Raw genomic sequence first — 26,299 nt, forward strand, 5'->3', positions numbered from 1 at the left:
GCATCTTAGACCATCGTTGTCGCCATCGTCTCACCGTTGTTTCTTCTTACATCCTCAACCATCACCGTCGCCTTCTCTCTTATTCGACCACCCTTTTTCTTTTTTGGTTTTTCCATTGACTCCATTGAAGTTTTGTTGAGTAGTAATTTGTTTATATTTCAATAGTAAGTTTATTCATAATAGTAGACTTTACTTATTAAATCGTACTCAATTAAATTGCACTTACTACTTCAGTACATTTTATTTAAATAGAAGCTTGTTGACTAATAAGTGGAGTCTAGTGAAATAGTAAATGAAGTGTAATGAAATAGAAAATAGAAGCTCATTGAGTAGTAAGTGAAGTGAAATAATAAGTAGAAGCTCTTTAAGTAGTAAGTGGAAACTCATTGAGTAGTAAGTGAAGTGTAATAAAGTAATAAGTGGAAGCTCATTGAGTAGTAAGTGGAGTTGAGTGAAATAAGTAACTGGAAGTTCACTAACTAGTAAGTAAAGTCTAGTGAAATAGTAAGTGAAAGCTTATTAAATAGTAGGTGGAGTCTTGTGAAGTAGTAAGTGGAAGCTCATTGAATAGTAAGTAAAACTAAAATTGAATAGTAAGTGAAGTGTAATAAAGTAACAAGTACAAACTCATTGAGTAGTAAGTCAAAACTCATTGAGTGGAGTCTAGTGAAGTAGTAAGTGGAAACTTATTGAGTAGTAAGTGAAGCATAATGAAGTAATAAATGGAAACTCATTGAGTAGTAAGTGGAATATAGTGGAATAGTAAGTGAAAACTCATTGAGTAGTAAGTGGAATATAGTGGAATAGTAAGTGAAAACTCTGAGGGGTGTTTTGGGAAGTTGTTAAAAGCTGACTTTTTAGCTTTTCTGACTTTTTGTGGCTTTTTTGTGTAAAAAAACTGGCTTTTGTGGCTTTTTGTGACTTTTTTGTGTAAAAAACTAAAAAGCCAAAAAACTAACTTTTGTTAAACATTCCCAAAACACCACTAAGTAAGTAAAGTGTAATGAAGTAATAAGTGAAAGCTCATACACAATAATGGATATTTTAACAAATTAGTAAATTTTAAGATATTTTAATAAATTAATATTTAGATATCATATTTTAGTTTTTACAAATCATAACAAAACAAAATATGGAGAGGAAATAGTTAAATATGGTGTGACATTAATTTTATGTATTTGAAATTAAATTAAAATGTAAAAGACAACACAATTGTCAAGACATGAAAGTGACGAACTTAGCTGGTAATATTTTAAATAGTAATTTTATTCATAACAAATAATAAATGAGTGAATACTAAATAGTAAGTATGTTTGTAACGAACGGTGAGTTAACATCATTTTTTTAGAGTGCTGTTATTAACACCCCATAAATTATTTTGAACCCCCAAATTTTTAGTTTTTTTTTTTATTACAATAATAATATCACATAAAATTATTACAAAGGACATTATTAATTTTGAGACACCCTATCTCACAATTAAACCTACACACCCACTACATCATGAATTAGAGTTTATGAGAGTACTCACATCCATCACCACATATCCAGCTTTCCCAAATCCCACCTTCAAAACCTACTCACCCTCAAAATCTTGAACACTTTTTGACAGCAATATTCCGGTGGTAACGGTGGCAACCATTTGATTACCTACATTTTTTCGGCTATGACAATGAGTAAAAAAATTTCTGACAACCACAACTCTATAAGACAGGAGAAGTATAACAATAAAAGTTTAAAGGAGGTTCATAACTTTGATGTTGTTCTTAGCTGAGATTGGCCTTGTAAGGATGAGTTTCTTGGAGAAAAAAATGACAAAAATAACAAAATATGTTTGTCATTTTTTTGGGACTGAACTCCCAGACATATGACTGAAATTTGGGAACATAGGCCCGAATATTGTTTATTTGTTCGGAAACCGGTAATTGAACATTGATTTTGAATTTTTTGTGATCTGGGATGAGTCCAGAATGAAGAAAACTCAAAGAACTGAATCGTTTTAAGAATTGGGAATCAGAGATTTTAATTTTCAATAAGTGATTGTATGATAGGTTAAGATAAATAAGGTTGGTGACAACCATAGACAAGTTTTGTATTGGAACATCTCCTAAAAGATTATTGTGGCTCAAATCAAGAGTTCGGATTTGAAAACAATGAAAAATACTAGATGGGAAGTTGGTTAAATCGGCAGAGACAGTATATTTCTTCTTCTTCTTTTTCTTCTTCTTCTTCTTCGTGGGTTTTAAAAATGATGAGACTCTTCTTCTTAGTGAATTTTGTTAGGGTTTTTTGTAAGAGATGTTTTTTTGGGGGTGTGCATTCAATGGCGGAATGTTTAAGGATAATTTTGGTATTATTTGAGGAGAGAAAAGAAATTTTAAGGGTTTCAAAATTTATAAATAAGAATACAAAGAAATAGAGGGTCAAAAATAATTACAAAATTAACTAAAATTACTTTATTTTTAAAAAACCACTTTACTTTCTTTACTTAATTTTATTATCAACTCATCCAATAATTGGCATTCATCTTGTGTGAATCTAATGATATCTATCTATCTATGTGTGTATATATATATATATATATATTTATGTATCGTACATAAAAAAACACTACACTTTCCCTTATGGTGGAGAATTAGGATTCCTTTCTTAACTTCTCTCCTTGATTTCTTATTTGTTGGGCCATTGGGCCTATTTTTGGACTCAATTTTTGATAATTTAAATTGTTCATATTTTAAAATTGATTGCGTACGCTATAGCGGTAAAAAATTAAATTGATCGAATATGAGAAAGTATGTGTTTAAAAAATTATTTATTAAATTTTTTAAAAAATAATTTATAATTCGAGAATCCGAACGTAATTTTTGATATCTGATTAATTTAATTTTTTTATAAATATGATATATTTAACAAATCTTAAATTATGAAAATTAGATCCAAGATGAGCCAAGAACCTAACAAGTAAAATGTTAAGGAGAAAAGTTAAGGAGGGGATCTGATTTTATGGTAGAATCTTCTTTTCAAAGAAGAGTTGACATAATGCAAGCAGAGAGAGAGAGAGAATATATCAGCAAAAGAAGATGCAGATACTTGAACAGCTTCTATTGAAACAAGCAGAATCGGAATATGGCTCACGAAATGGACCAAAATATATATATATATATACTCCAGATTTTAGGAAATACAGAGAGAGAATTGTGACGTAGGGCTTTGACGGCAAGCCGGCAAGAACAAAAACAGCAAAATTCTCCCACCAAAGACGTAATCAATCACCTTTGCATTCTCGTATAAGCCGAGAGAGACGAGACAACGGAGTGAGAGACAGACAAAAGAATGAGAGGCTGAGAGAAAGAGTAATGAGTGTGTTGATTAACCGGTTACTCCGGTTGCCGATTTTTCACTATTAAACAAGTGAATGGTTGCATTGCACACCTAAACACTACCCCACACCACACCATGTATTCCAGTCTGTCTGTGATGAAGAATCTGAGGAAGTAGCAAGCCAAGCCAAGCCAAGCCAAGGCAAGGGAATACCCACCCCCATTGGGTTGGGTTGACTGGCAGGTAGTCCCCTCAAATTTCCATCTTGTTCTCTCTCTCTCTCTCTCTCTCTCTCTCTGCATGTAAACAAACCCAGAAGTCTCTGAAGATCTGTTTGGGTGGATAACACTCTGAAGATCCGTAGTGTTTAATCCCAGTCCCTTTGATTTCACAATGTAAAAGCCCCTCTCATGTTTGGGTTTCTCTCTTTCTCTGATCAAGACAGACATCTGGTTCTTGGGTTGTTGCCAACAGTTGCTGAAATCGTTACTTGTTTTATGCTAAACCCTCCCAATTCGTTTATGAATGTTATAGTGCAATTCCTAATCACCTATTTTGTGATCTTGCTGTTGTTGTTTGATTTATTTATGACCCAATTCTATAGCTTGCTTGGTGTTTTCATTTGATGCTTTTTTGTTCAAGAGAACCTTATCTGGAGCGTTTGATCATCTTGAATCTCAGAGGTTGTATATTCTCTTTTATATGATTTACTTGTAGTAAATTTATTGGTATTTTGCAACACCGAATTGATTATACATTTCTGGTTACTTGAATTTTCCTAGTTATTGTACCCAAGCTGGGGTTCAATACCATACTTCAAGTTCTATTCCAAGAAACCTATTTCCTGCCACTTGAATTTACCATATTCTCAGCAACCTTCTGAAAAATTTAACAACCCCATTTGAAATTCTCTCATCATGCATTGAAACCCTTTTTGAACCTCCTATTTCATTAATTGGAAATCATTTTTGTTGACTACTCTGATCTGCCATTCACTTAAAACCCATGCCTTTTTGTTTGCATTGATATTCTTAGATCTTAGGAGACAATGTCAATCATTTGTGGTCTTCCTCTCCTAGAGTGTGTTTACTGTTTGGCATGTGCCCGTTGGGCATGGAAACGATGCCTCCACTCAGCAGGCCATGACAGTGAAACTTGGGGCATTGCAACTGCTGAAGAATTCGAGCCTGTCCCAAGGCTCTGCCGATACATCCTGTCTGTGTACGAAGATGATCTTAGGCGCCCTGTTTGGGAACCTGTTGGAGGGTATGGAATTAACCCAGCTAGGGTAATTTTGAAAAGAACTTATAAAGATACCAATGGACGAGCTCCTCCTTACTTACTGTATCTTGATCATGATCATGCCGATATAATCCTTGCCATTAGGGGGCTTAATATGGCAAAGGAGAGTGATTATGCTGTTTTACTGGATAATAAACTGGGCCAAAGGAAATTTGATGGGGGGTATGTACACAATGGGCTACTAAAAGCAGCTGGATGGGTTTTGGATAAGGAGTGTGACATTTTGAAGGAATTAGTACAGACATATCCAAATTATACTTTAACTTTTGCGGGCCATTCCCTTGGGTCAGGTGTGGCAGCATTATTGTCAATGGTGGTGGTGCAGAATCGTCATAGACTGGGGAATATTGACAGGAAGAGGGTCAGAAGCTATGCTATTGCACCTGCCAGATGTATGTCACTGAACTTGGCAGTGAGATATGCAGATATTATCAACTCGGTTGTGCTTCAGGCAAGTTCTTATTTTCTTGTTTAATGTTTGTGTTTTGGTTTTGGTATTTTAGACAACCAATCGGATGGATGTGAATCTTGTAAAGCCTTGGCAGCAATTTGATTTGTAATTGATATGCGTCTCCATTGTGAAGCCCTAGATGCATTCTATTTGACTTCACATTGCCAATTCTAGCATTATTTTCTATTTTGTATAGAGAGAACTTTCAGCTTTGGCTTCTTATCTTATTTTTGTTTCTTGGTGATGTGTTTGTTGTTGGAATATTTTAATAAAAATAAAATGAAATATTTATTTCTTCAATCATTACAATTGATGAGCATTAGTTTTTATCTATTACAAAATAATTCTCCTTTATTGTTGTCCCCTTTTTACTTATTTGAGAATTCTCATCTTACTATATATATATGCTTTACCATCCTTACCATCCATCAAGTTGAACACTAGACAGAAAAGAAAGAAGTGTTTGGGATATCAACATGGTTTGACAAAGTTTTTTATATATGCATATATTTTATTTATTTTGTGCAATTTTGGTTTGTGACTTGGTTCAAGCCTCCTAGTGGTCGTGAACACTAGATGAGGGATGTTGTGAGCAAATTGGGTTTCATTATAGAATTACTTCACTCTGTCAACACCTTCATGAGGGGAGAAAAAGCAATTTTAGGATAATGACAACGCAACTCACAGACTTTTACAGATTATTATTCTCAACTCTATTTTAATTATGTTTATTTCATCTTTTCTCATCTTTGTTATTATTATATTCTGTTTATTGTATTGCTAGACTAATAATCTAAAATTACTTTTCTTTCTAACTTCTTAGTAAATCTAGCAAAGTGAAGTTGGTTCTAAAGTTACTGCAATATTGTGTTATATAAGTTTTAATTCATTTGTGCAATTTTATTGTAGGAGTATCATAAAACTTAAAAATGGTTGCAGGCTGTCAAGTGAGTTTCTGTTTTGGAAATTTAAACTGATAAAAAGAGGATAAGTGTAATATTTAATTTGAGTAGCTTGATTTGATTGACTAGAATTCTTTGAATGTTTTTCTTATGTTCACTATGGCATGTACACTTTCATAGTAGATGTTTGCTGTCAGGAATCTAGTAATCAGGGAAAGACACTTTCAGTTTATATGTTGCTTATATAAAAATTAAAACAGATTCGGTTTCTCTTTGTGTCATATTTTTCTCATATTTGCAAAACCTTCTCCCTTTGATTACTTGCTGAAACATTGTATTAAAATGTGACATGTTCATGGTTCAGTTACAGATCTGAGGATTAGTGATCATGGATATATGTTCAGTATGTACATAAATATAAAAAAAAATCTCTTTTATTTATAAGAATAGAATAGTTAACCAGTTTCTGTTTTTTGAAAATAGTCTGTGTTACTTGTTTAGAAAAGAATTGTTTGTGTTCATATTTATAAAGGAAAAAATAGTTTTGTTTGGGAAAAAGTCTGCTATGAGGAAAGGATTTATTCTGGTACGGTCTGGCATTCCTTTCCTTCTAGAGGGCTTTGTGTCCACATATTTCACTTAATTTTACTGAAGAGGGAATGATGAGGTTTGTAGACACAAATTTTAAAACATGAAGTGTTTCAACACATTTCAAAATTTATGTTACAAATGTCCACTGTTTAGTTTTTGGACTAAACAGCGTTGATTATTTGAATAGCAGGTTCTTATTTCCGATCTGTATTTCAGATTGTTAATTACACATTTTAAACAAATGAAACCTCCGATTAATGAAGAACAAAATAAACAACAAAAGACAATTTACGAAAAATAAATAACTATTTTATTGAAATTGTTATGGGTTTTGAACCCTCGAATACAAAATACAATTCAATTCTTGGGTTTGGAACCCTTTACCTATTCATCGCCATTAGCGTAGATTCTTGAGTTCTCTAGGCTTCTGTCTTCTTTCTTGTAACGATTTCTTTAACTCTCAATTTCTTTCTCTCTCTCTCTCTGATCTTTTTCCTTCTGATCTTCTGATCCCCCGGTCTTGTGTGATAGTCCTCATATTTATGGAGGGCCATCAGGTGATAGGAACGCTTCATCTTCATTTTGAATTTCAAATTGAATGATAGTGCCTGTTTGAATTTTAAATAATAGCGCTATCTGATTAATCATATATCTGATTAACCGGATTGATCTTTGGGGTTTCATCCTGTGTGGTGTCCTTGTTGTAGGCTCTACAGGTGTCATCTTTCGTAGGCTCCACATGTCATTTGAGCATCTTGAATAACGTCGTTAAGATACGACGTTGTTTTATTTATACACTTCAACGGAGCAAGTTAATCATTTTGGGAAGTGATTGCCTACAACAATCTTATCGTAGGCTCTATGTGTGTGATTGACTGTATTTGAAATTTAAACATAAATTTGGTCTAAAATTTATGTGCCAACAAGGTTAATAGATGATTAACAAGTACAATGACGAGGCATGTTCAATTACTCAAGTATATTGAAAGAGTTTCATATGCCAAATGTTTCTTGTTATTAGAGTCAAATTGACCCACCACTTATTGCACACGCACTGCATGTAAGTTACAATCTGTTAAACACGGTATGGAACTCATTCTGGTGGAAACAAACATATGTACTACAAGTTCATCTAAAACCAAATTAAACCATGTAGCGGGTGCAAAGGAAACATGTCCAGTACTCATGAACTTCAGTGTCTCCTGTACAGTCGAAAATTTTAAACTGATCTGTCAAATAGTGACAGTGCATGGTGAATTGGATGAGAGAAGTGCTAGAATTCATCAGAGAGTTGTATCAACTGAACAATTGGCATACAATTGGCAATGTCCATCTATACCCTAGTAAAACGTCTGTGAACTCCAATGCCAGTTATCACAGCATTACTACAATGAATAGTATTGGAAGGTGCCAACTAGATTAATCCAAACAATTTTGATACTTAATTCAATTGGGAAAAATCTCTTTCTTTTTTTTTTTTTTTTTTTTTTTTAATAATAAGAGAAGAGCAAGAGAACTTTGAACTGTTTAGATTAAATATCTAGAGATGTTGTTTTGCATTCTCCTGAATTCATGCACGAGCTAGCAAGTTGGTAGTCAACTAAGACTAATGCACACTTCAATTTCAATGTTTATGGCCAATAGTGGTCAGTAATGGAATCCTAAAAATTAAGATGAAAATAGCTGAGTTTTAGGCGAATGCAATTGGATAAAGGACCAGTATATCACAAGTCACATTGGGGTTGAAATTGAGGTTGCATCAAAACAAGTGCTCTGGCATCTCTTTTTAGGTATGCACTACTTGTCCAGCAGCCTAGCAATACATAGCAGACACATTTTTTCTAATTGTTGGGTTTTTGAAAATTTCTTGTTTTTCTATAAAACCTTATGATCACTTGAGAAGAAAAGCACCACCCAACATTTTGTTGATTTCATCTTGGCTGAGTACAATGAGGGGTTTCTTTGCAGATACAACTACAAGGAGATCATTTTTTTGTAATATTTTACCTTTCAGTCTCTTTGGGGTCTTGACATGTCTCGGTGTTGCCTTCAATTGTGTTCTGTCCTTCCTTTTCTTTTTCTTTTTTATTTTTTTCATTAATTTTTTTTCAGTGCTGATAATATTTGCTCAAGTTGTAATAGCGGTTTCTTTATTGAAACAGGATGACTTCTTGCCCCGGACAGCCACCCCCTTGGAAGACATTTTCAAGTCGCTTTTCTGGTAATATTAAGCTATTAAGCTTCATCACTTCAAATATAGATCTTTTTGCAGTTATCAGCTCCTAAAGTTTTTGCTAACCTATGAAAAGCTAGAGAATGCTCTTTCTGTTAGCCCGAAAATAATGCTGTTTTCTTTTCTTCTTTTTTTTTCCCTTCTCTATCTTCTGGTAGTGACTGATAAGGCCCTTATTGTCCACAAAACACACACTTCAATTATCATTCAAATTAATAATCAAGATATGTATATATACATATATATCACCTCTACAGGAGGTGAGACTTGTTGAACAAAGGGATTACAATTGTTTCAGTGAAGGCCTGCCTTTATATCTGCGAATATAGTTCAGAGGTGTTATTGAATGTGGATGATATCGTATTTCCTATTTTGCCTTTGGAGCATCAATTCAATTATTAACAAGGCCATCCTGCTACCCCCTCGTTTATTTTCTGTTGAGCAGTTTGCCATGCTTATTATGCCTAAGGTGTATGAGAGACACTTGTATACCAGAGGAAAAGATGCTCAGAGATCCAAGGAGGCTATATGCACCTGGTCGTCTCTATCACATAGTTGAGAGAAAGCCTTTCAGGTATATTTAATTGTCCTTTGTGCAAGATTGTTGTTAAATAGTCACACAACTAATTGGGTTACTTATGGTCATCAGTGACAAAATAAAAAAACTAATATTGGTTATGTAATTGACAAAAATGGAGAAAGTGATTGACCCTGGACTAGTTTTCTCTTTTGCAAGGATCCTGCTTAACTTAGTAGAGTTGTATTCTTATCTTAATGGCATGTCTCTATGTGCAAGTGTTTGAATTGATGCTTTTATTGATTTTGTAATACTAAGAACCAATCTTTTTGAGTTAAAAAAAAAAAAAAAACTACATGATGTTCATTTTTTTTATATTAACATGCTGTGTGCATTGTTCATGCAGATGTGGAAGGTTTCCTCCAGTTGTGAGAACAGCAGTGCCAGTGGATGGGAGATTTGAGCACATAGTTCTCTCATGTAATGCCACTTCTGACCATGCCATCATTTGGGTAGAGAGAGAAGCCCAAATGGCTCTGGATGTGAGTTCCAACGTTCCTTTACTTTTTTATAGTAATTAATAGCTGATGGCTAATTTTCTAGTCATACTATGCTATTTGTAAATTATAATTTTCTTGGATGCCTCCCTAGAATCCAGGTTTCCATTCATTTTGGAGAGAGTGATGGAGACTAAGCTTTTGTTAAAATGAGCCAGTAGACCAGATTCCATTCCCTGACCACCAAACATGGTCTATCCATATTAAACGTTGAGCGCTTCATCTGTAGGAATTATTCTTTATGCAAGTTCAAGATTATACTTTCCTGTGTTAATTCTAGCACTAACAGGAAAAATAGAATGTAGTTGATTTTATTCAAGTCAAATCCCTTTTAGCGTGATCGTTTGATTCTATTAGTGGTTAATCTAGGATTGTAGATTAAGGTACTAATATTCAAATTTCAAGTACTTGGCTTTCTACAAATGGTTTAACATGTTGAAATATTAATAAAATTTCTTCAGGTTTTATGAGAGCTAAAGTTGAGTTCTTACTGAGGCAAGTTGTTTAGAGCATTTGATTGAAATTTGAGACTAAACAATCTAGATTTTTTATTCTTTTTATTGGACATCTGGATTTGCATTTTTGAGGTTTTATGAGTGCTAAAGTTGAGTTCTTACTGAGGCAAATTGTTCAAAGCATTTGATTGAAATTTGAGACAAAACAATCTTAATTTTTTATTCTTTGGGTTTATTACACTTTCTACTCTTAAACTAAAAAAACAACGCTCAATTAATTAATGTATGTTTGGGAGAGGAAAGATTGAGTACACACCTAACCTTTTGAATCCATAATCTCAAGGTTATTAGGTCAAGTCTTAACCATTGAACTAAGTCTACCCTTAAGCTATCACTAAATTATCTACTTAGTCCTTGAATTATCGATTGAGTCTACTCAGTCTCTAAAGTATATAAATCAAAGTCTATTCCGTCCTTAAACTATCCATTGAATCTATTAAGTCCTTAAAGTATTTAATTCAAACTTATTTAGTCCCTAAAAGGATTACAAAAATAAAATATATACACATAAGTATTATAAATTAGTAAAAGATCCTATTTAATTAAGATTTGATTTTGTTATAAAAAAATCTTAAATTTTTATTGTCTTTAAAAATATTTTATTTCGTTGTGTGTTTATATTAGTAGTAGAGTGTGGTTTCTCAGTCTTGCCAATAAAATTATTTGTATTAGATATACTGAAGAAGTATCATTAAATAATTTAAATAATCACACTTCATAATAAATAATAATAGAAAAAAATAATACATTAATTAAGCTATAAAAATAATTTAGCAAAAAACTTAAAGACAATCAATCAATTAAAAATTATAAACAAAATCTGGTATATAATAGTAGATAAAAGCAAAAGCGTAGTCATTATAAAAGATAAGGAAGAAAATACAACAGATAATTACTCTTACCTTTATAAAGGAAATTCACCATAAGAACTGACAACACTTTTTAAACACACAATAAAATTTAATTTTTTTTTTCAAATAAAATTTTAACTAGATAAAATCTTTTACTAATTTATAATACTTATGGGTATATATTTTATTTTTGTAATTTTTCAGAGACTAAATAGATTTGAATTAAATATTTTAATGACTTAATAGATTCAATCGATAGTTTAGAGACTTAGGCCTCGTTTGGGAACAGGTTAATTTAGTAACTTTTTTGGCTATTTGGCTAAAAAGGTAGGTAAAAAAAACTTATATGTTTGGGATGACTTTTTGGCTAATTACGAAAAGATGTGCAAAAAATAGAGAGAAAAGAGAATCTTTGACTTTTTAGTATGAGTTATTGGTTTTTTAGCTAAAATGGTAACTTTTTGACTTTTTGGCTAAAAAGGTAAGTCCCCAGACGGGGCCTAAATAGACTTTAATTTATATACTTTAGGGACTTGATAAACTAAATCGATAGTTAAAAATTAAGTAGATAATTTGGTGATAGTTTAGGGGTATAAAGTATAATAAACCCTTATTCTTTTTATAGGACATCGGAATTTGCATTTTTAATTAATGTAAAATTGGAGTAAAGCATTCACCTCTAAACGATGTTAGCATCCCCCTCAAGCCTTAAGACGTCTTTATGTTTGAGGCATGTGCTGTTTGAATTAGCATCTGCACAATTGGGACTTAAATTTGTTTTCTTTAATCACTTCTCATTTTCCAAGTTTCCCCGTTGGTTATGCAGTCACTCTTGTGAGAAATTAGTCAACAATAATGGTCTCACTAGAAGAGGTGAAACAGGGCTGGCTTTCCATTTAGTTATTCAGTCACCGTTTATCATATATGATCATCATATTGTGATGTCTATGGTGTTTGGTGTAACTGTTCATTGTCCATAAAAATGAGAGAGAATGAACTTTGTAGTAAAATTTTGATTTTTCTGCCTGCTGTTAAACACAGTTAATGCTAGAGAAAGATCATAGTATGGAGATTCCAGCAAAACAAAAGATGGAGCGGCAGGAGACTTTAGCCAGAGAACACAGTGAAGAGCACAAGGCTGCACTACAGAGGGCTGTTACATTGGCTGTGCCCCATGCATATTCACCTTCTCAGTATGGAACTTTCAATGACAGCAACAACGAAGAAGAAGCAGCGGAACATTCTGACACATCTTCGACGGGATCGTCGAAGAGAAGCTCAAAGAGGAAAACCTGGGATGAATTGATTGAGCGTCTTTTTGACAGGGATGAATCGGGTCACATGGTGCTGAAGAAATCCTGAAGTGCTGATTGATTGATGTTGTGATTAGAGGATATGCTTTTGTAAGTGGATTGAGTATGTTCATTTATTCCTTCTTAAATTATTTTCCAATTAGTTAAAATTGTGTTTTGGCATGATATCCAATACAAACAGAAGGCCTGGAGATCTGGGATTAATTTCTTTGAGTTATCAAGATATATAGGAATCTTTTTGAGAGATTGGGAGAAAAAACGATGTGGTGCTTTTGATTGCGATGAATAAATTAGGTGTGTTAAAAACCCTATCAAATGCAGCAAATAATCCCTGAACTAATTTTAGCCAAAATTTGACAATTAGATATATCATGAACTGAAGTTTGGTTTCATGCTTGATCTGAGGGCTTGGCTTTTTTAAATTGTGGCAATGATTGGTAATTTTATGAATGTCCCTTTTCTTGACAAATAATTAATAAAGAAAGAAAGAGAGAAAAGAAGTGGATTTTTTGGGGGATTTACGTGTAGGTCATAATAAGTGGATTTATTGTCCAATAGGTCCTGTAAGAATTAATAGTATTTTTTATTAAACACTATTAAAAAGCGTCACTAATTGTTAATATCCAGTGGCAATTTGAAATCTTTGTTACAAAAAATGTCACTAATTATAAGTTTTAGCGACAGTTTAAAAAAATTGTTACAACAAAAAGGTGTCAATTTTTAACTTTCCATGATAGTTTAAAAAATTTGTCACAGAAAAGTGTCACTAATTGTTCATTTTAAGGCCATTTATAAAAATTGTGATGAAAAAAATCGTTAATTGTTAATTTTTAGTGATATATGTAAAAAAATGTCACAAAAATTTATTTTTAACAATAATTTTACTATAACTTATTTTCAATAAGATTTGATGAGAATTAAGTTAAACTATTATTGTATTTTTTATTTTATTTTTTTTGAGAATAGTTATGTATATATGCAAAATGGAACTTAAAGTAGTCAGACCAATCTTGTGATAAAAATAAAAAATAAAAAAAGGTAAATTACAAATACACTCCCTGATGTTTATTTAAAATATGATTTCTTCCTTATGATTTTAGAAATTACATCTCCCCCACTGAAATTTTTAATTTCATAACAAATGGCCCCTTTCATTAATAAATTATTAAATCAATTAACAATTTTTCAATGATATCAAAAATTTGTTTCAATTAATAATTCAAGTTATTTTATCATTTTATTTTTTTTAGTTAATTTTGGTAAATAAAAAATTATGATAAGTGAGTATTTGTAATTTTTCAAACTAGAGAGGGAAATTCGTATTTTAGACAAACATTAGGGGTGTATTTGTAATTTATCCAAAATATAATAACAATAATAAGGATAAATTCCACAGACATCTCCAAGGTTTAGAAAAAAGATTGGGTTTCCCTTCAGGCCATTATCTGAATTGTAAGGTATTACTGAGGCTCATAAGGCCCACTGCGATTCTTATTTTGATAATTGAATCATTTATTTTGTAGAATATTTGGTATAGTTGAGGCAGGGCCTTCTTTTCTAAAAAGGGAGTTTTTTCAGTCGAACCCAGATGAGTTTTTGGGTAACCCAAAGGAGCCATTGAAAGCAGATGAGTGGCTAGAGCAGATAGTGAAGACTTTTAAGATGCTTGGCATCGAAGATGGGGGCTTGAGAGTGACCTTGGCATCCTTCCAGTTGAAGAGAGATACAGGTCAATGGTGGAAATATGCGCGGGGACTCATTGGAGGAACTTGGGAGGCTTTCGTCGACGCCTTCGAGGACAAGTTTTTGCCTCCCACTGTTAAGGAGAAGTTGAGGGATAAGTTTTCCAGCTCAAGCAGTTGAACACACCGGTGGCAGAGTTTGAAGCCACTTTCACTAGCTTATGTAGGTTTGCACCTGAGCTTGTGGTGACTAAGGAGTGTCATTGTCTAGAATTCGAGAAGAAGTTGAGGACCGGACTCATGTTTAGAGTGGTCGGATCCATGATTAGGGATTATGGACGTCTTGTAGAGGCGGCGGCCCATCTCAAGACCATCATGCAAGCTGAGGAGGAGAGGATGAAGGGCTCTAGGAGAAGTCAGGATAGTTAAGGGGACGGTAAGAGGCAGAGGGGTTCTAACCCTCAGCAATCCTAGGGGGTTCAGTCGAGGTCTACCTTTCCAGTGCCTAGCTCGGGTTCTGGGAGAGGTGGTCAAGGAGATGTGACTTGTTTCAAATGTAGCCAGTTAGGTCACAAGTCTCCAGCTTGCCCACATAAAGGAGGAGGGCAACGAGCAGCTTCGTTTTCAGCTCATTCTCAAGGCCAAAGTCAGGGTAGAGGGTAGCCGCCCACTTCTTACCAGTGTGGTCAGGCGGGGCACCTTAAGAGGTCTTGCCCACAGTTGGGTGGCATATCTGGTGCATTTGGTTCAAGATAGACACAGAGTCACCAGTGTGGTCACCAGTGTAGCCGCCCACTTCTTACCAGTGTAGTCAGGCGGGGCACCTTAAGAGGTCTTGCCCACAGTTGGGTGGCACATCTGGTGCATTTGGTTCAAAACAGACACAGAGTCACCAACCAGCACAGTCAGCACAGGCCTCGAGGGCCAATCAGGGAGCTTCTTCGGCTCAATTAGTGCTGCAGGCTTATGCTCCGAGGGGTGAGCAGGTAGATCAGAGGCCAACAGGGCGTATGTACGTAGTTATAGCACCAGATTTTGTGCCTGCTCCTTCACTAGTAAGAGGCACCTTCTTGTTTTTTAATTCTGTTAATAATGTGTTGATTGATACGGGTGCATCCCATTCTTTTATTTTGTCTGCATTTGCATCGATTTTGGGGCTGGAGTTAGCATAGCTAGCATCTCCTAGTTGTGTAGAGTCGCTTATTGGTGGTGAGGTCATCTTGAAACAGGGGTGTCGGGGCTGTGACATAGAGGTTGCCGGTTGCCGACTCCCATTTGCATTTGTATTGCTTGATATGTCTAGTTTTGATGTTATCTTGGGTATGGACTAGTTATCGTCATACCAGACTGTTATAGATTGCTATCATCAGAGGGTTACTGTATGTACGTCAAGCGGTGACTGCTTTTATTTCTTGGGAGACCGGGTGGATAGAGTTTTATCACCGGTATATGATCTGCGTGGGCGGAGTGAACTCAGTTGTCTCCTTGCTAGCTTCTTGAGTAGTGAGTGTGATGAAATCTGGGTTGAGTTGCCAAGGGTGGTTTGTGAATACCCCGATGTCTTTTCTGAGGATCTTACTAGTTTATCACCTTACCGAGAGATTGAGTTCTCCATTAACTTAGTGCCTGACACGACACCGATTTCTATGGCACCATATTGGTTTGCACCTGCTGAGTTGAGTGAGTTGAAGGTTCAACTCCAAGAACTGTTAGATAAGGGTTTCATCCGCCCTAGTACTTCACCTTGGAGAGCGTCGGCCCTCTTTGCTAAAAAGAAAGATAAAGCCTTGCGACTTTGTATCAATTACCGAAAATTGAACCGGGTTACCGTTAAGAACAAATACCCAATGCCTCGTATAGATGACATGTTCGACCAATTGAAGGGATCTTGTTGTTTCTCTAAGATAGACCTGAGATCGGGTTACCATCAGTTGAGGGTAAGGGAGGAGGATATCCCGAAGACAGCATTCTGTACGCGGTATGGCCATTATGAATTTCTAGTGATACCTTTTGGGCTAACCAATGCTCCAGCTGTATTTATGGACTTAATGAACCGAATCTTCCGTGAGTTCCTAGATCGATTTGTGGTCGTCTTTGTAGACGACATTCTAATTTACTCACCCATTGAGGAGGAGCACGAGAAACACTTACAAGTGGTGCTTGAGTTGCTTAGAGCTCATAAGTTGTATGCTAAGTTTGGGAAGTGTGAGTTTTTGCTGAAAGAGGTTAAGTTCTTAAGCCATGTGGTATCTGGGGAAGGGGTGATTGTAGATTCATCTAAGATAGAGGCAGTGCAAAGTTGGGCACAGCCTAAGAATGCATTCGAGATTCATAATTTTCTGGGGTTGGCCGGGTATTATCGTCAGTTTGTGAAGGATTTCTCCAAAATAGCCTCACCTTTGACCACACTGACGAGGAAGGGAGTTAAGTTTGTGTAGAACGAGACTTGTGAGAAGTCATTCCAAGAGCTTAAGGTTAGACTCACCACTGCTCTAATTTTGATTACCCTGAAGAGGGGTTTAGGCTATTCTATATATTGTGATGCCTCACAAGAAGGTTTGGGTTGCGTTTTGATGCAAGAGAGAAATGTAGTAGCCTATGGCTCGCGGCAGTTGAAAACACACAAGAGAAACTACCCTACTCATGATCTAGAGTTAACAGCGGTGATTTTTGCCTTGAAGATTTAGAGGCGTTATCTGTATGGTGAGAGATTTGAAGTGTTTTCTGATCACAAGAGTCTGAAGTACATGCTTACTCAAAAAGATTTGAATTTGAGGCAGAGGAGATGGATGGAGTTCATAGAGGACTATGACTTTGAGTTGCATTATCATCTTGGAAAGGCCAATGTAGTGGCCGATGCGTTGAGTATGATGTCTATTAGTAGTGTGGCTTGTATCGCCATCCGGGAATGGGAGATGTTGGGTGCTCTTGATGAGTTTGACTTGCACCTCGGCAAGTTCGTTAAATCTACCGCCTTGTTTTCTATGGTTGCACAACCTATATTTGTGAATTGAGTGTTAGAAGTGTAGAGGGGTGGCCATGAGGTAGAAACCCTCTAGGAGAAGATCTCTAGTGGAAAAGTAGAACGGGGCTTGAGTGTGTGTCCTGACTCAAGTGTTAGGTACCAAGACCGTTTGTTTGTATCGGGGTCTTGTCGAGAGGAAGTACTTCGAGAGTTTCATCATTCATGCCTTGCATCCGGGAGGTATAAAGATGTATCATGATCTGAGTCGCCAGTTTTGGTGGAGAGGTATGAAGAAGGACGTAACCGTGTTTGTATCGAAGTGCCTTACTTGTCAGCAACTGAAGGCCGAACATCAGAGACCAGCGGGTTTGTTGTAACCCTTGCCTATAGCCGAGTGGAAATAAGAGCATGTCACGATAGATTTTGTTGTGGGCCTTCTGAGGATTCAACAGGGTAATGATGCCATTTAGGTGGTAGTTGACTGGTTAACCAAGTCGGTGCACATTATAGCTATGCTTGTAAGTGATTCAGTAGACTATCTTGCTGACCTTTATATTAGGGACATAGTGAGATTACACGGAGTCCCTGTGACGATAGTTTCGGATAGAGATCCGGATTTTACAACTCAATTGTGGCAAAGTTTGCAGAGTGCCTTTGGCACTAGATTGACCTTTAATACTGCGTATCATCCTCAGACTGACGGGCAGTCCGAGCGTACCATTCAAATCCTTGAGGATATGTTTTGAGGTTATGTGCTTGATTTTAAGGGGTCGTGGGAGAGACACCTGCCCTTAGTGGAGTTTGCCTATAACAACAGCTTTCAATTGAGTATTGGTATGGCACCGTTTAAGGCCTTGTATGGCCGACCATGTAGATCCCCTATGTGTTGGGCCGAGGTGGGTGATACACCTCTGTTGGGCCCAGACTTGGTGTGAGAAATGACGGAGAAAATGGCACTTATCCGTGAGACGTTAGCTACTGCTCAGAGTCGTCAGAAGAGTTATGCCAACCGTAGGAGAAGACCTTTTTCTTTTGAGGTGGGAAACCATGTGTTTTTAAAAATATCACCTAGCCAGGGTTTGATGAGATTCAGAAAGAATGGAAAGTTGTCACCTCGGTTCATTGGGCCTTTTGAGATCCTTGAGCGGGTCAGAGAGGTTGCTTATCAGTTGGCGTTGCCGCCATAACTTTTCCGGAGTGCATGACGTGTTTCATATCAGTATACTTCGGAAGTATGAGCCGAATCCATCACATGTGTTGGATTGGACTGACTTGGAGGTAGATAAGAATGCCTCTTATGAGGAGAGATCGGCGAGAGTCTTGAATAGGCGAGACCAGGTCTTGCGAGGCAAGGCAATTCCCTTAGTAAAGGTATTGTGAAAATATCGCGGGGTCAAGGAAGTGACTTGGGAACGAGAATTGGAAATCCGAGAGAAGTATCCAGACTTGTTTGTTGGAGCCTGAACATTTATTGAGGTTTTGATTGTGTTAATGAGAAATATAAACATTGTATATGCTTTAACTTATGAAAAATATTGTATATGTTATGGGCATTTTGGAAACATGTATTCAACATAAGTATTGTATATGCTTTGAGAATTATGGAATGTTGTGGGTGTCGTATCATTTTCGGGAAGCATTGTATATGTCATGAAAATTTTGAGAACTTGGACCCTAGTTTAAACTAGGCCTGTCAACGGGTCGGATCCGGGTCGGATCTGGCAAAATCCGATCCGATCCGATTAACTATTAATCTGAATCCAAATCCGAATCCGATTATTGAAAATCCGATTATACGTGATTCGATCCGATCCGTTTTACACGGATATCCGATCCGAATAATCCAATCTGATCCGTTTTTTTTTTTTTTTTTTTTTAAGCCAGCCATAAAGTCAAGAAAATACCAATTATAAAAAAAAAACATAGCAGCTTTTTATAATGAAAAGTTCATCTTGATGTTCTGACTTTCCTAAGGCAAAACATTTAGGCAAATCATCACCAATGCAAAACATAACATCATTTCAAAGCATCTTTCCAAAACAAAACATCACAATTTCTCCCCATGTGATACAATCAAAAATACATAAATGAGGGCTTTCACAATGTAGCATGAAGTAACAACAAAGAAAAACTTTTTTTAAAAAATATTCAATTCCAGCAAACTAAAAGTGAAATTGAAAGATATCTAGCATGTTTGACTAGCAACATCAAAATTGGAAACAAGTCTATTTCATTACACATGCTAAACATATGTTCTCGGATTTTGAACATACAAATCAAATCAAACAATACTAAGCTGAGCAGTCTAATTCAAAGCTTACAAGCCTAACCCAGCTCAATAACTCAGCCTGATCATATCCCAGATAGAGTACAAAAGTCACTGTTGCATTCATGGTGTAAAAACAACTCAAAAGATGTCACCAGGTTTTGAGAGACAATGGAGCATCATTACAAAGCAACAAACCAATCACTTGGTTGCAAATTAAACGGTGATGTGATTCAGTTTCACTATCACCAATCATAGCCAACTCAAAAAGAATAATTCCATCATTGACAAAAAAAAAAAAGTAACATCAGCCACCAAAACATTGCCACTGCATTCTCTAACTTACAAGAGGTCAGAATTTTATGACACACTTTTGGCACAAAAGTAAAACCAGAAAAAACTCATGAAAGACTCCTATGAAGAACAAGCTATGCTATACTATCTGAGAGCTAACAATAGTTTCCCAAACATGTTTGTGTCTCTTTTGGTCTTCTCTATTAGTTCTTCAGTATCTTCTCTTGTTCTTTGCTTCTACTACGATAACATCAGCCACCAAAACATCTGCAGAAGTAATTTTATCAATGTATCAGCAAGTGTAAGAGAAGATAAAAACAATAATGAAAACAATTTTGTTGATAAAGAGCAGTGGACCCAAGTAAAGTCACCGATCAGGGAGGAGACTTATTTTGTTATATATATATATATATATATTTATATTTTTTGACAATTGGTAGGAGGGGAATAGAAATGGGAAAGCTGCATAGCAGTAAGACTCGAACCCAAGCATAACAAAAATAACTCCATTTCAAAATCACAGGAAATCGACCGAAATGGGGTCTCATATGGTATAGATTTTGACTCTTGTACCTTCAATATGCAGGCACCCAACAGATTTGGAAGTAGGCAAAATCAGCACAACCCTCTAAGAAGAAAAGTTATGTAACCACATTTCACCACAAGCAGTTCTAGTAAGAGATAATTAAAGCTATATACTCACGATTCTTCCAAGTCAATAACTTTAATAGCAACCACTTTGTTAAGCTCATTATCAAACCTGCAAATCAAGAAAGCTATTACCTTAATATGCAAACAGATTATCAAATTATGTCAAATACGAATTTCATAGATCACTATAAAGGCATGGGACAAGCCCCATAATCTGAACCATATTTACCCATCTACTTCAAGTGATTCGATTCAATTCAATCCATCTACTCATGTCTGCATTCTTCTACATCTGCAATTTGAAAATAATGTGACATTAAGATATTCATAGAACTAAACTAAACATGATTCACTGCAACATTGAATAAGTGGAGTTCCATCTGGTAGGAACATCCATGGGGACTTTCTTTTTTATGATGTAACTTAACATGATTCACTGCAACATCAAATTTTTGTTTTCCATAAGGAGACCTCCCTAAATATCTCACACTTTCTCGGATTTTTGAAATAAGACTCCCAATCACCTTCAAACCATCCTGAACAACTAAATTCAATATGTGCGCGCTACAACGCACATGAAACAATTGTCCACCCAAATGTAGTAATCCTTGGTCATGTAGCCATCGCTTTAAGAGTCTCACCATGACATCATTACTCGTTGCATTATCGACTACCATTGAAAATAACTTCTTATCTATGTTCCACTCTAAAATTAGATCTTTGATAAAACTAAACAAATGGTCTCCATCATGCGGGTAATCAATGCGTCTATAAGCAAGGATTTTCTTCTTCAACTCCCAATCATTAGTCACATAATGAGCAGTCAAACATGTATAGGCAAAATTCTGATGGTCTGAAGTCCATATATCAGTTGTCAAGGTGATCTTAGAAGAGAGTTCATCCAAAAATTGATATAACTTGGCCTTTTCTATTTCATAAACATCAAGGACATCCGCCCTAACAGTGTTACGAGAAACAAGTTTGAACATTGGTTGAAGATTATTACAAAATATTTCAAAAAATTCATGCTCAACCATGTTAAAAGGATAATTGTGCTTGATTACCATCCTAGAAAAATCCATACGACTTCTCTCTTGATCGAATTTAAAATTTGCAGCCTTAGGAGTAGATTCAGAAGCAGCCTTACTAGCAATCCTAGGGGCATTTGGCCCTTTAAGTACTGGACATGTCTTCGACAAATGATTTTTTAAATGACTAGTCCCTTTCCTACTCTCTCCAACAAATTCCCTATTGCAATGCTTACATCTAGCTATGTCATTTCCATTAGGTCCTTTAAATTTGACAAAGTCATCCCATACCTTTGAAGTTAGTTTTCGAATCCTCTTTGTGGGTCCTTGAGATACATCGTCATCCAACTCGGCATCATCAGCAGTAATAGGTTCGCTATAATCCGAAGACATCTTTGGCTCTAAAACTCAAATATGCACTACACAAGAAATCAAACATAAAGGAGCAGGAGTTCATTTAAAAATAGTGTGCACCAATTTGGAAATTATATAGGTTTGTGTGCATGTGATCAATCTACTGTAAAGGCATGTGGAACTCATTTAAAAACAAAAAAAACTAATAAGCAGCTATCCCATTACTAAGTCTTTGCAGACGATTGTAGTGAAAAGATAAGCAATTGAAGCCTCTGGATCTAAACCCTAGCACCAGTTGAGGACAAGATGAGAAAGCGCAGAGAAATGTGCGATGAAGACCAATAAGACCAGTAATGCTAAGAAAATTCAAGTTGAAAGAGGAACAAGTCCCACAATATAGCCCAAAAGGAAGCAAAACAATAAAGACTTAAAGCCAACCCTGACCAATAAGGTTAAGGACCTTTCTAGATGACAACTCTGACACAATTCCAGTGTTTGGCATGGATTGGAAGAGAAAAGTGATTCTTGACTTAAATACTCAAAGCAAGAATCATTTTCCTAAATGAAGTACGAATCTTATTCCCTCACTCTCCCGTGTCAATCTCACATCCCTAGAGAAATGTAAACAATTTGAGCCAAAAAAAAAAGTTATGCACACAATATTCAAAATTTTATTATTTTCCATATAGAATTCCTAATGAAACCATTCACAGAATAATTTTATTCATAGTAATGAGATTCCATTCTCCCCTAAGGTTCCTGCCATCCAAACATATCCTTCATGGAATCCAGCCAAAACCCTAACCACAAAATATGGGACATATCTCTAATTCTAAATATAGCATGAACAATGTGCACGTGAAACAACAAAAGGGAACTGGCAGTGTCAAAAACCTAAATATGGCAGGAACAGTGTACAGGGCAAACAACAATATCAAATTGGACATTCAAATCTTTGCACCATAACAAGTGATTATGACATTTCATTTCTTGTTGACATCAACAAAATAAGTATATTAAAATAACAGTCATATCAGGTGTTAATTAGTATAACCAAAATTTCAGGTGTGCCACCAATCCTACAATATTGTGTTATCATGTGGTTGGCCAATATCAACTGGAAAAAAGAATGTAAACCAAAGACATCATAATTTGGGAATAATAAAACAAATTGCAAGATCTCACCCATTAGTAGTGCATGCACAAAAAGTTAATGGATGCAACACACAGACAAGCACAAAATGAACAATATCCACATGACACTTTCAAACGCATTATTTTGACTGAAGCTGGAAATTAGGATAAAATCCAGAGCAGGAAAGCAAAAGCCTACATTTTGCCAAGAACATCCTTAAAAGGTTCAAGTGATAACAAGTATAAAAGTAAACATGCACATCCAGTCATCATTTCAAGTTAGGAACACATTCAAATCTTTGCACCATAACAAGTGATTATGGAATTTAATTGCAAGATATAGATATATATATATCCACAAAATGCAGAGCATTGTTTGATGAAAAGTTGATTCCAATTCCAATCTAATTTTCAGGAACAGTAATCACAATTCATGTTGTTGTTCAAACAGTAGTTGTTATGGCAAATCAAAAATCAATTTCACAATTAACCTTAAATGTGTTCACTCCTAACAATCTCAACATTGTCATCAGTTTTGTGCGTTTTACTATGGAGCCCAATGTAAATGACCCATAAACAATTGAAGCCTCTGGATCTAAACCCTTGATTATATTTATTTAATTTTTACCTCCTCATGAATGCATAATAATCAAAGTATACCCAGAAAAAAATATTCCAAGAAAACTCAAATTCCCACATACCCAATTGAAGTAATAGAAGAAATATGAAGAACTGATAAAAGCAACCATCCAAAGAATTGGGTTTTTTTCTACATACAACTTTAAACCAAGAATCAGATCTGATACGGGTAAGAATCAGATCGGCAACAAAAACAGATCGGCAAAGTAGAGAGCTGATTACGATTAAAATCAGATACGGGTAAGCAAAGTGGAGAGCTGATTACGATTTGCTTTCAAGCATCAGATCGGCAACAAACACAGAAACGGGACAGAGACCCAACAAAAAAAATAAAAAATAAAAAGGAGCAGAGAGATTATCTCTTACAGTTCGTAGCTCCGATCTGACAAGATTTGGACTTCGTTCTTTGAAATTGAGCGTTATGAATCCAATCGGAGCAGAGAGCTCGATTTGGCTAGGTTCATCGTCATCAATCGGAGCATTTTCAGACGATGAGAGAGAGATTTGATCTTCAGACGATGAACTTAAACAACAAAACACACTTTTCAGACGATGAGAGAGATCTGTTTATGAGAGATCTGATTTCAATGGAATCGGATTAGGCAAACAAACGGATTGGATCGGATTTATCCGAGTCCGACCCGTTTAAAAGTGGGCTACACAGATACGGGTTAAACAGATATTCGGATTCGGATTTGCATAAATGGACCGGATTAATCGGATCGGATTCGGATCGGATTCGGGTTATACCCGATCCGTTGATAGGCCTAGTTTAAACATTGTATATGTTTTGGGAAATTGTAAATTTCATTTTTATATGGGACTTGTATATCGAGTCAATGAAGATGGATGACCGAAGAATGGGTCATGGTATTGAATTTATGAGAATAATGTTATTGTGAATGGTTTAATTTCGTTGATTTGTAATTTCAGAGACGAAATTCTTTAAGGAGGGAGGTTATAGCGATTCTAGTTTTAACCCGTTACTTATTGTATTCCAGACTCAAGTTGGTATGATTTTGAATAGTTATTCATATCTCTTTCTCTTGTCTTCCTTTTTATTTTGGTTATTGGGTTGTAGTTGTGCATTTGGACAGGTTGGTTGCTTGTTTTTTCAAACTTTTATTGCCCATATTTTGGCTCCTCCTCTCGAGTGGCCATTCTTGCGCTCGAGCGGGATTTGTCAATTCTCAGCATTTCTTTTGCAGTTCTGAAATACTGGGAAAGTGCATTGGATGCTCGAGCGTCCAATCCCATGCTCGAGCGAGGACCTTCGCCTGCAAAACTTCTAGAAATGTGCATTCCACACTCAAGCGCTAACTTTCACGCTCGAGCAGAACTTTGTGTCTAACGCTCAAGCGGACTGCGCTTATAACACTCCGAGAAGATGATACTTTGAGTCACTTTTTCATATCTCTCTCTCTCTAAAACTTTCCAAAAAGCTTGTTCTTGAGTCTCTCTCTTTAGAATTAACCTTCTCTCTTAGATTTCATCTAGATGCATTGATCTTTTCACCCTAGTGCCTTTGAGAAAAATGTAGAGCTCATCAAGATCTACATTTTGATTCGAATAGAAGTGAGTTTCGGCATTCTTGGAATTTCTCTCTTGTTTGACTCATCTTCTTCCTTTGAGATAGTGATCTTTTCTACACCTTCATATGATATTTAGCTTAGTTATGTGTATTCTTGTGTAACAATGATGTGATTTGAGGGTGTTGTAAGCAAACCTAGGGTTTGGGTATATATGGAAAGAGGGATTGTTGTTAAATATGGAATACATGAATGCGGGTTTTGAAAATGAAATGGTGTTGGGTCGCAATGGTTGGAAATGATATTTGGGTTGATAATAGGGAAAAGGGAAGTTTTTCCCTAAAATGACTATCATGATTATTTTATAGAGATAATTGAAATTGTCATTGAAAATGTGAAATAGAGAAAGTATTGATATGAATGGTGGGATAAGTTATGTCTGAACTCATTCTTTGGAATTTGAACAAGTTATCTGTCATGAGATTGAACATCTATTTAGAAATAACTGTATTGGGCTATCTGTGGAGGATAGTTATGATTGTTGTAGAAATTGCATGAGGATTAGGTGAAGTGAAACTAATCTCTTGTTGTTTCGCATTGGATATGACTATGCTTATATACATTGTACGTGTATGATTATGTGGGAGTGGAAAGGAGATGTGCTCCATTGTTTGATGTTATGTTTAAACACATTGCATATGTATGAATGATTGTTTGGGAGGAGAAAATGGTTGGACTCTATTATAATTAAGTTGGTTGGAGTGCCCTGGGTGAAAGTCCCGAAATTATACATGGGTGCCTAGCCAGCGGACGAAATATCCGTAAAATGGCAATTGTAATATTTGTATTGCCTACGTTTACATGGGTACTGTTTGACGGCAGCCCGCAGACGAAATTATCGTGAAAGAAAAGTTTGAAGTGTTCATGCATTGTTGATGTGATGGTAGAACTAATGAGTTGAAGTCTCATTTGGATTGTTAAAGAGATAATGAAACTAGTTCATGTAATAAAATGAATGGAAATTAGTACCTTATGATTATATAAACTGTGGATGTCTCTATCACTGACGTTATGTATGCATAGTGTACTTATACCTTTCCTAAGTTTCATATATTGTGCTAGATGATTTCTATTGGGTTATGACTCACCCTATTTAGGAATATCATTTTCAAGTGTTGGTGACTTACCTCCACCAAGACAATAG

At 35.6% G+C, this 26,299-nt stretch overlaps 1 protein-coding gene and 1 long non-coding RNA gene across 3 annotated transcripts; one reads left to right on the forward strand and one right to left on the reverse strand.

Moving 5' to 3' along the window:
- Positions 1-3,003: 3,003 nt before the first annotated feature.
- Positions 3,004-12,862, forward strand: LOC114277569 (alpha/beta-Hydrolases superfamily protein). 2 transcript variants are annotated; one of them, XM_028219470.2, is made up of 6 exons: positions 3,112-3,564; positions 4,357-5,074; positions 8,730-8,788; positions 9,246-9,374; positions 9,724-9,859; positions 12,282-12,862. In XM_028219470.2, the coding sequence occupies exons 2-6, from the start codon at positions 4,370-4,372 to the stop codon at positions 12,600-12,602; spliced, it is 1,350 nt and encodes a 449-aa protein (XP_028075271.2). In that variant the 5' UTR covers positions 3,112-3,564; positions 4,357-4,369; the 3' UTR covers positions 12,603-12,862. The 2 variants fall into 2 exon arrangements, with proteins under 2 accessions (XP_082738238.1, XP_028075271.2); XM_082882112.1 differs by having other exon boundaries at positions 3,004-5,074.
- Positions 12,863-19,566: 6,704 nt separating this feature from the next.
- LOC145796832 (uncharacterized) lies at positions 19,567-20,712 on the reverse strand. Its single transcript, XR_014337399.1, has 3 exons — positions 20,641-20,712; positions 20,464-20,520; positions 19,567-20,027 (listed from the first exon to the last, which is right to left on the reverse strand). It is a non-coding gene; the product is annotated as an uncharacterized LOC145796832 (long non-coding RNA).
- Between the last annotated feature and the right edge of the window lie 5,587 nt (positions 20,713-26,299).

Source organism: Camellia sinensis, chromosome 1 (genome assembly GCF_055761805.1).
Source record: "Camellia sinensis isolate YWXY chromosome 1, ASM5576180v1, whole genome shotgun sequence".
NCBI lineage: Eukaryota > Viridiplantae > Streptophyta > Magnoliopsida > Ericales > Theaceae > Camellia > Camellia sinensis.

Excerpts from the sequence above, each read along its gene's own strand:
- LOC114277569 (XM_082882112.1), top strand. The coding sequence starts at position 4,370 with ATGTCAATCATTTGTGGTCTTCCTCTCCTAGAGTGTGTTTACTGTTTG. Across the intron at positions 5,075-8,729 it reads TCAACTCGGTTGTGCTTCAG|GATGACTTCTTGCCCCGGAC; the intron begins GCAAGTTCTTAT and ends TTATTGAAACAG. Across the intron at positions 9,375-9,723 it reads GTTGAGAGAAAGCCTTTCAG|ATGTGGAAGGTTTCCTCCAG; the intron begins GTATATTTAATT and ends TTGTTCATGCAG.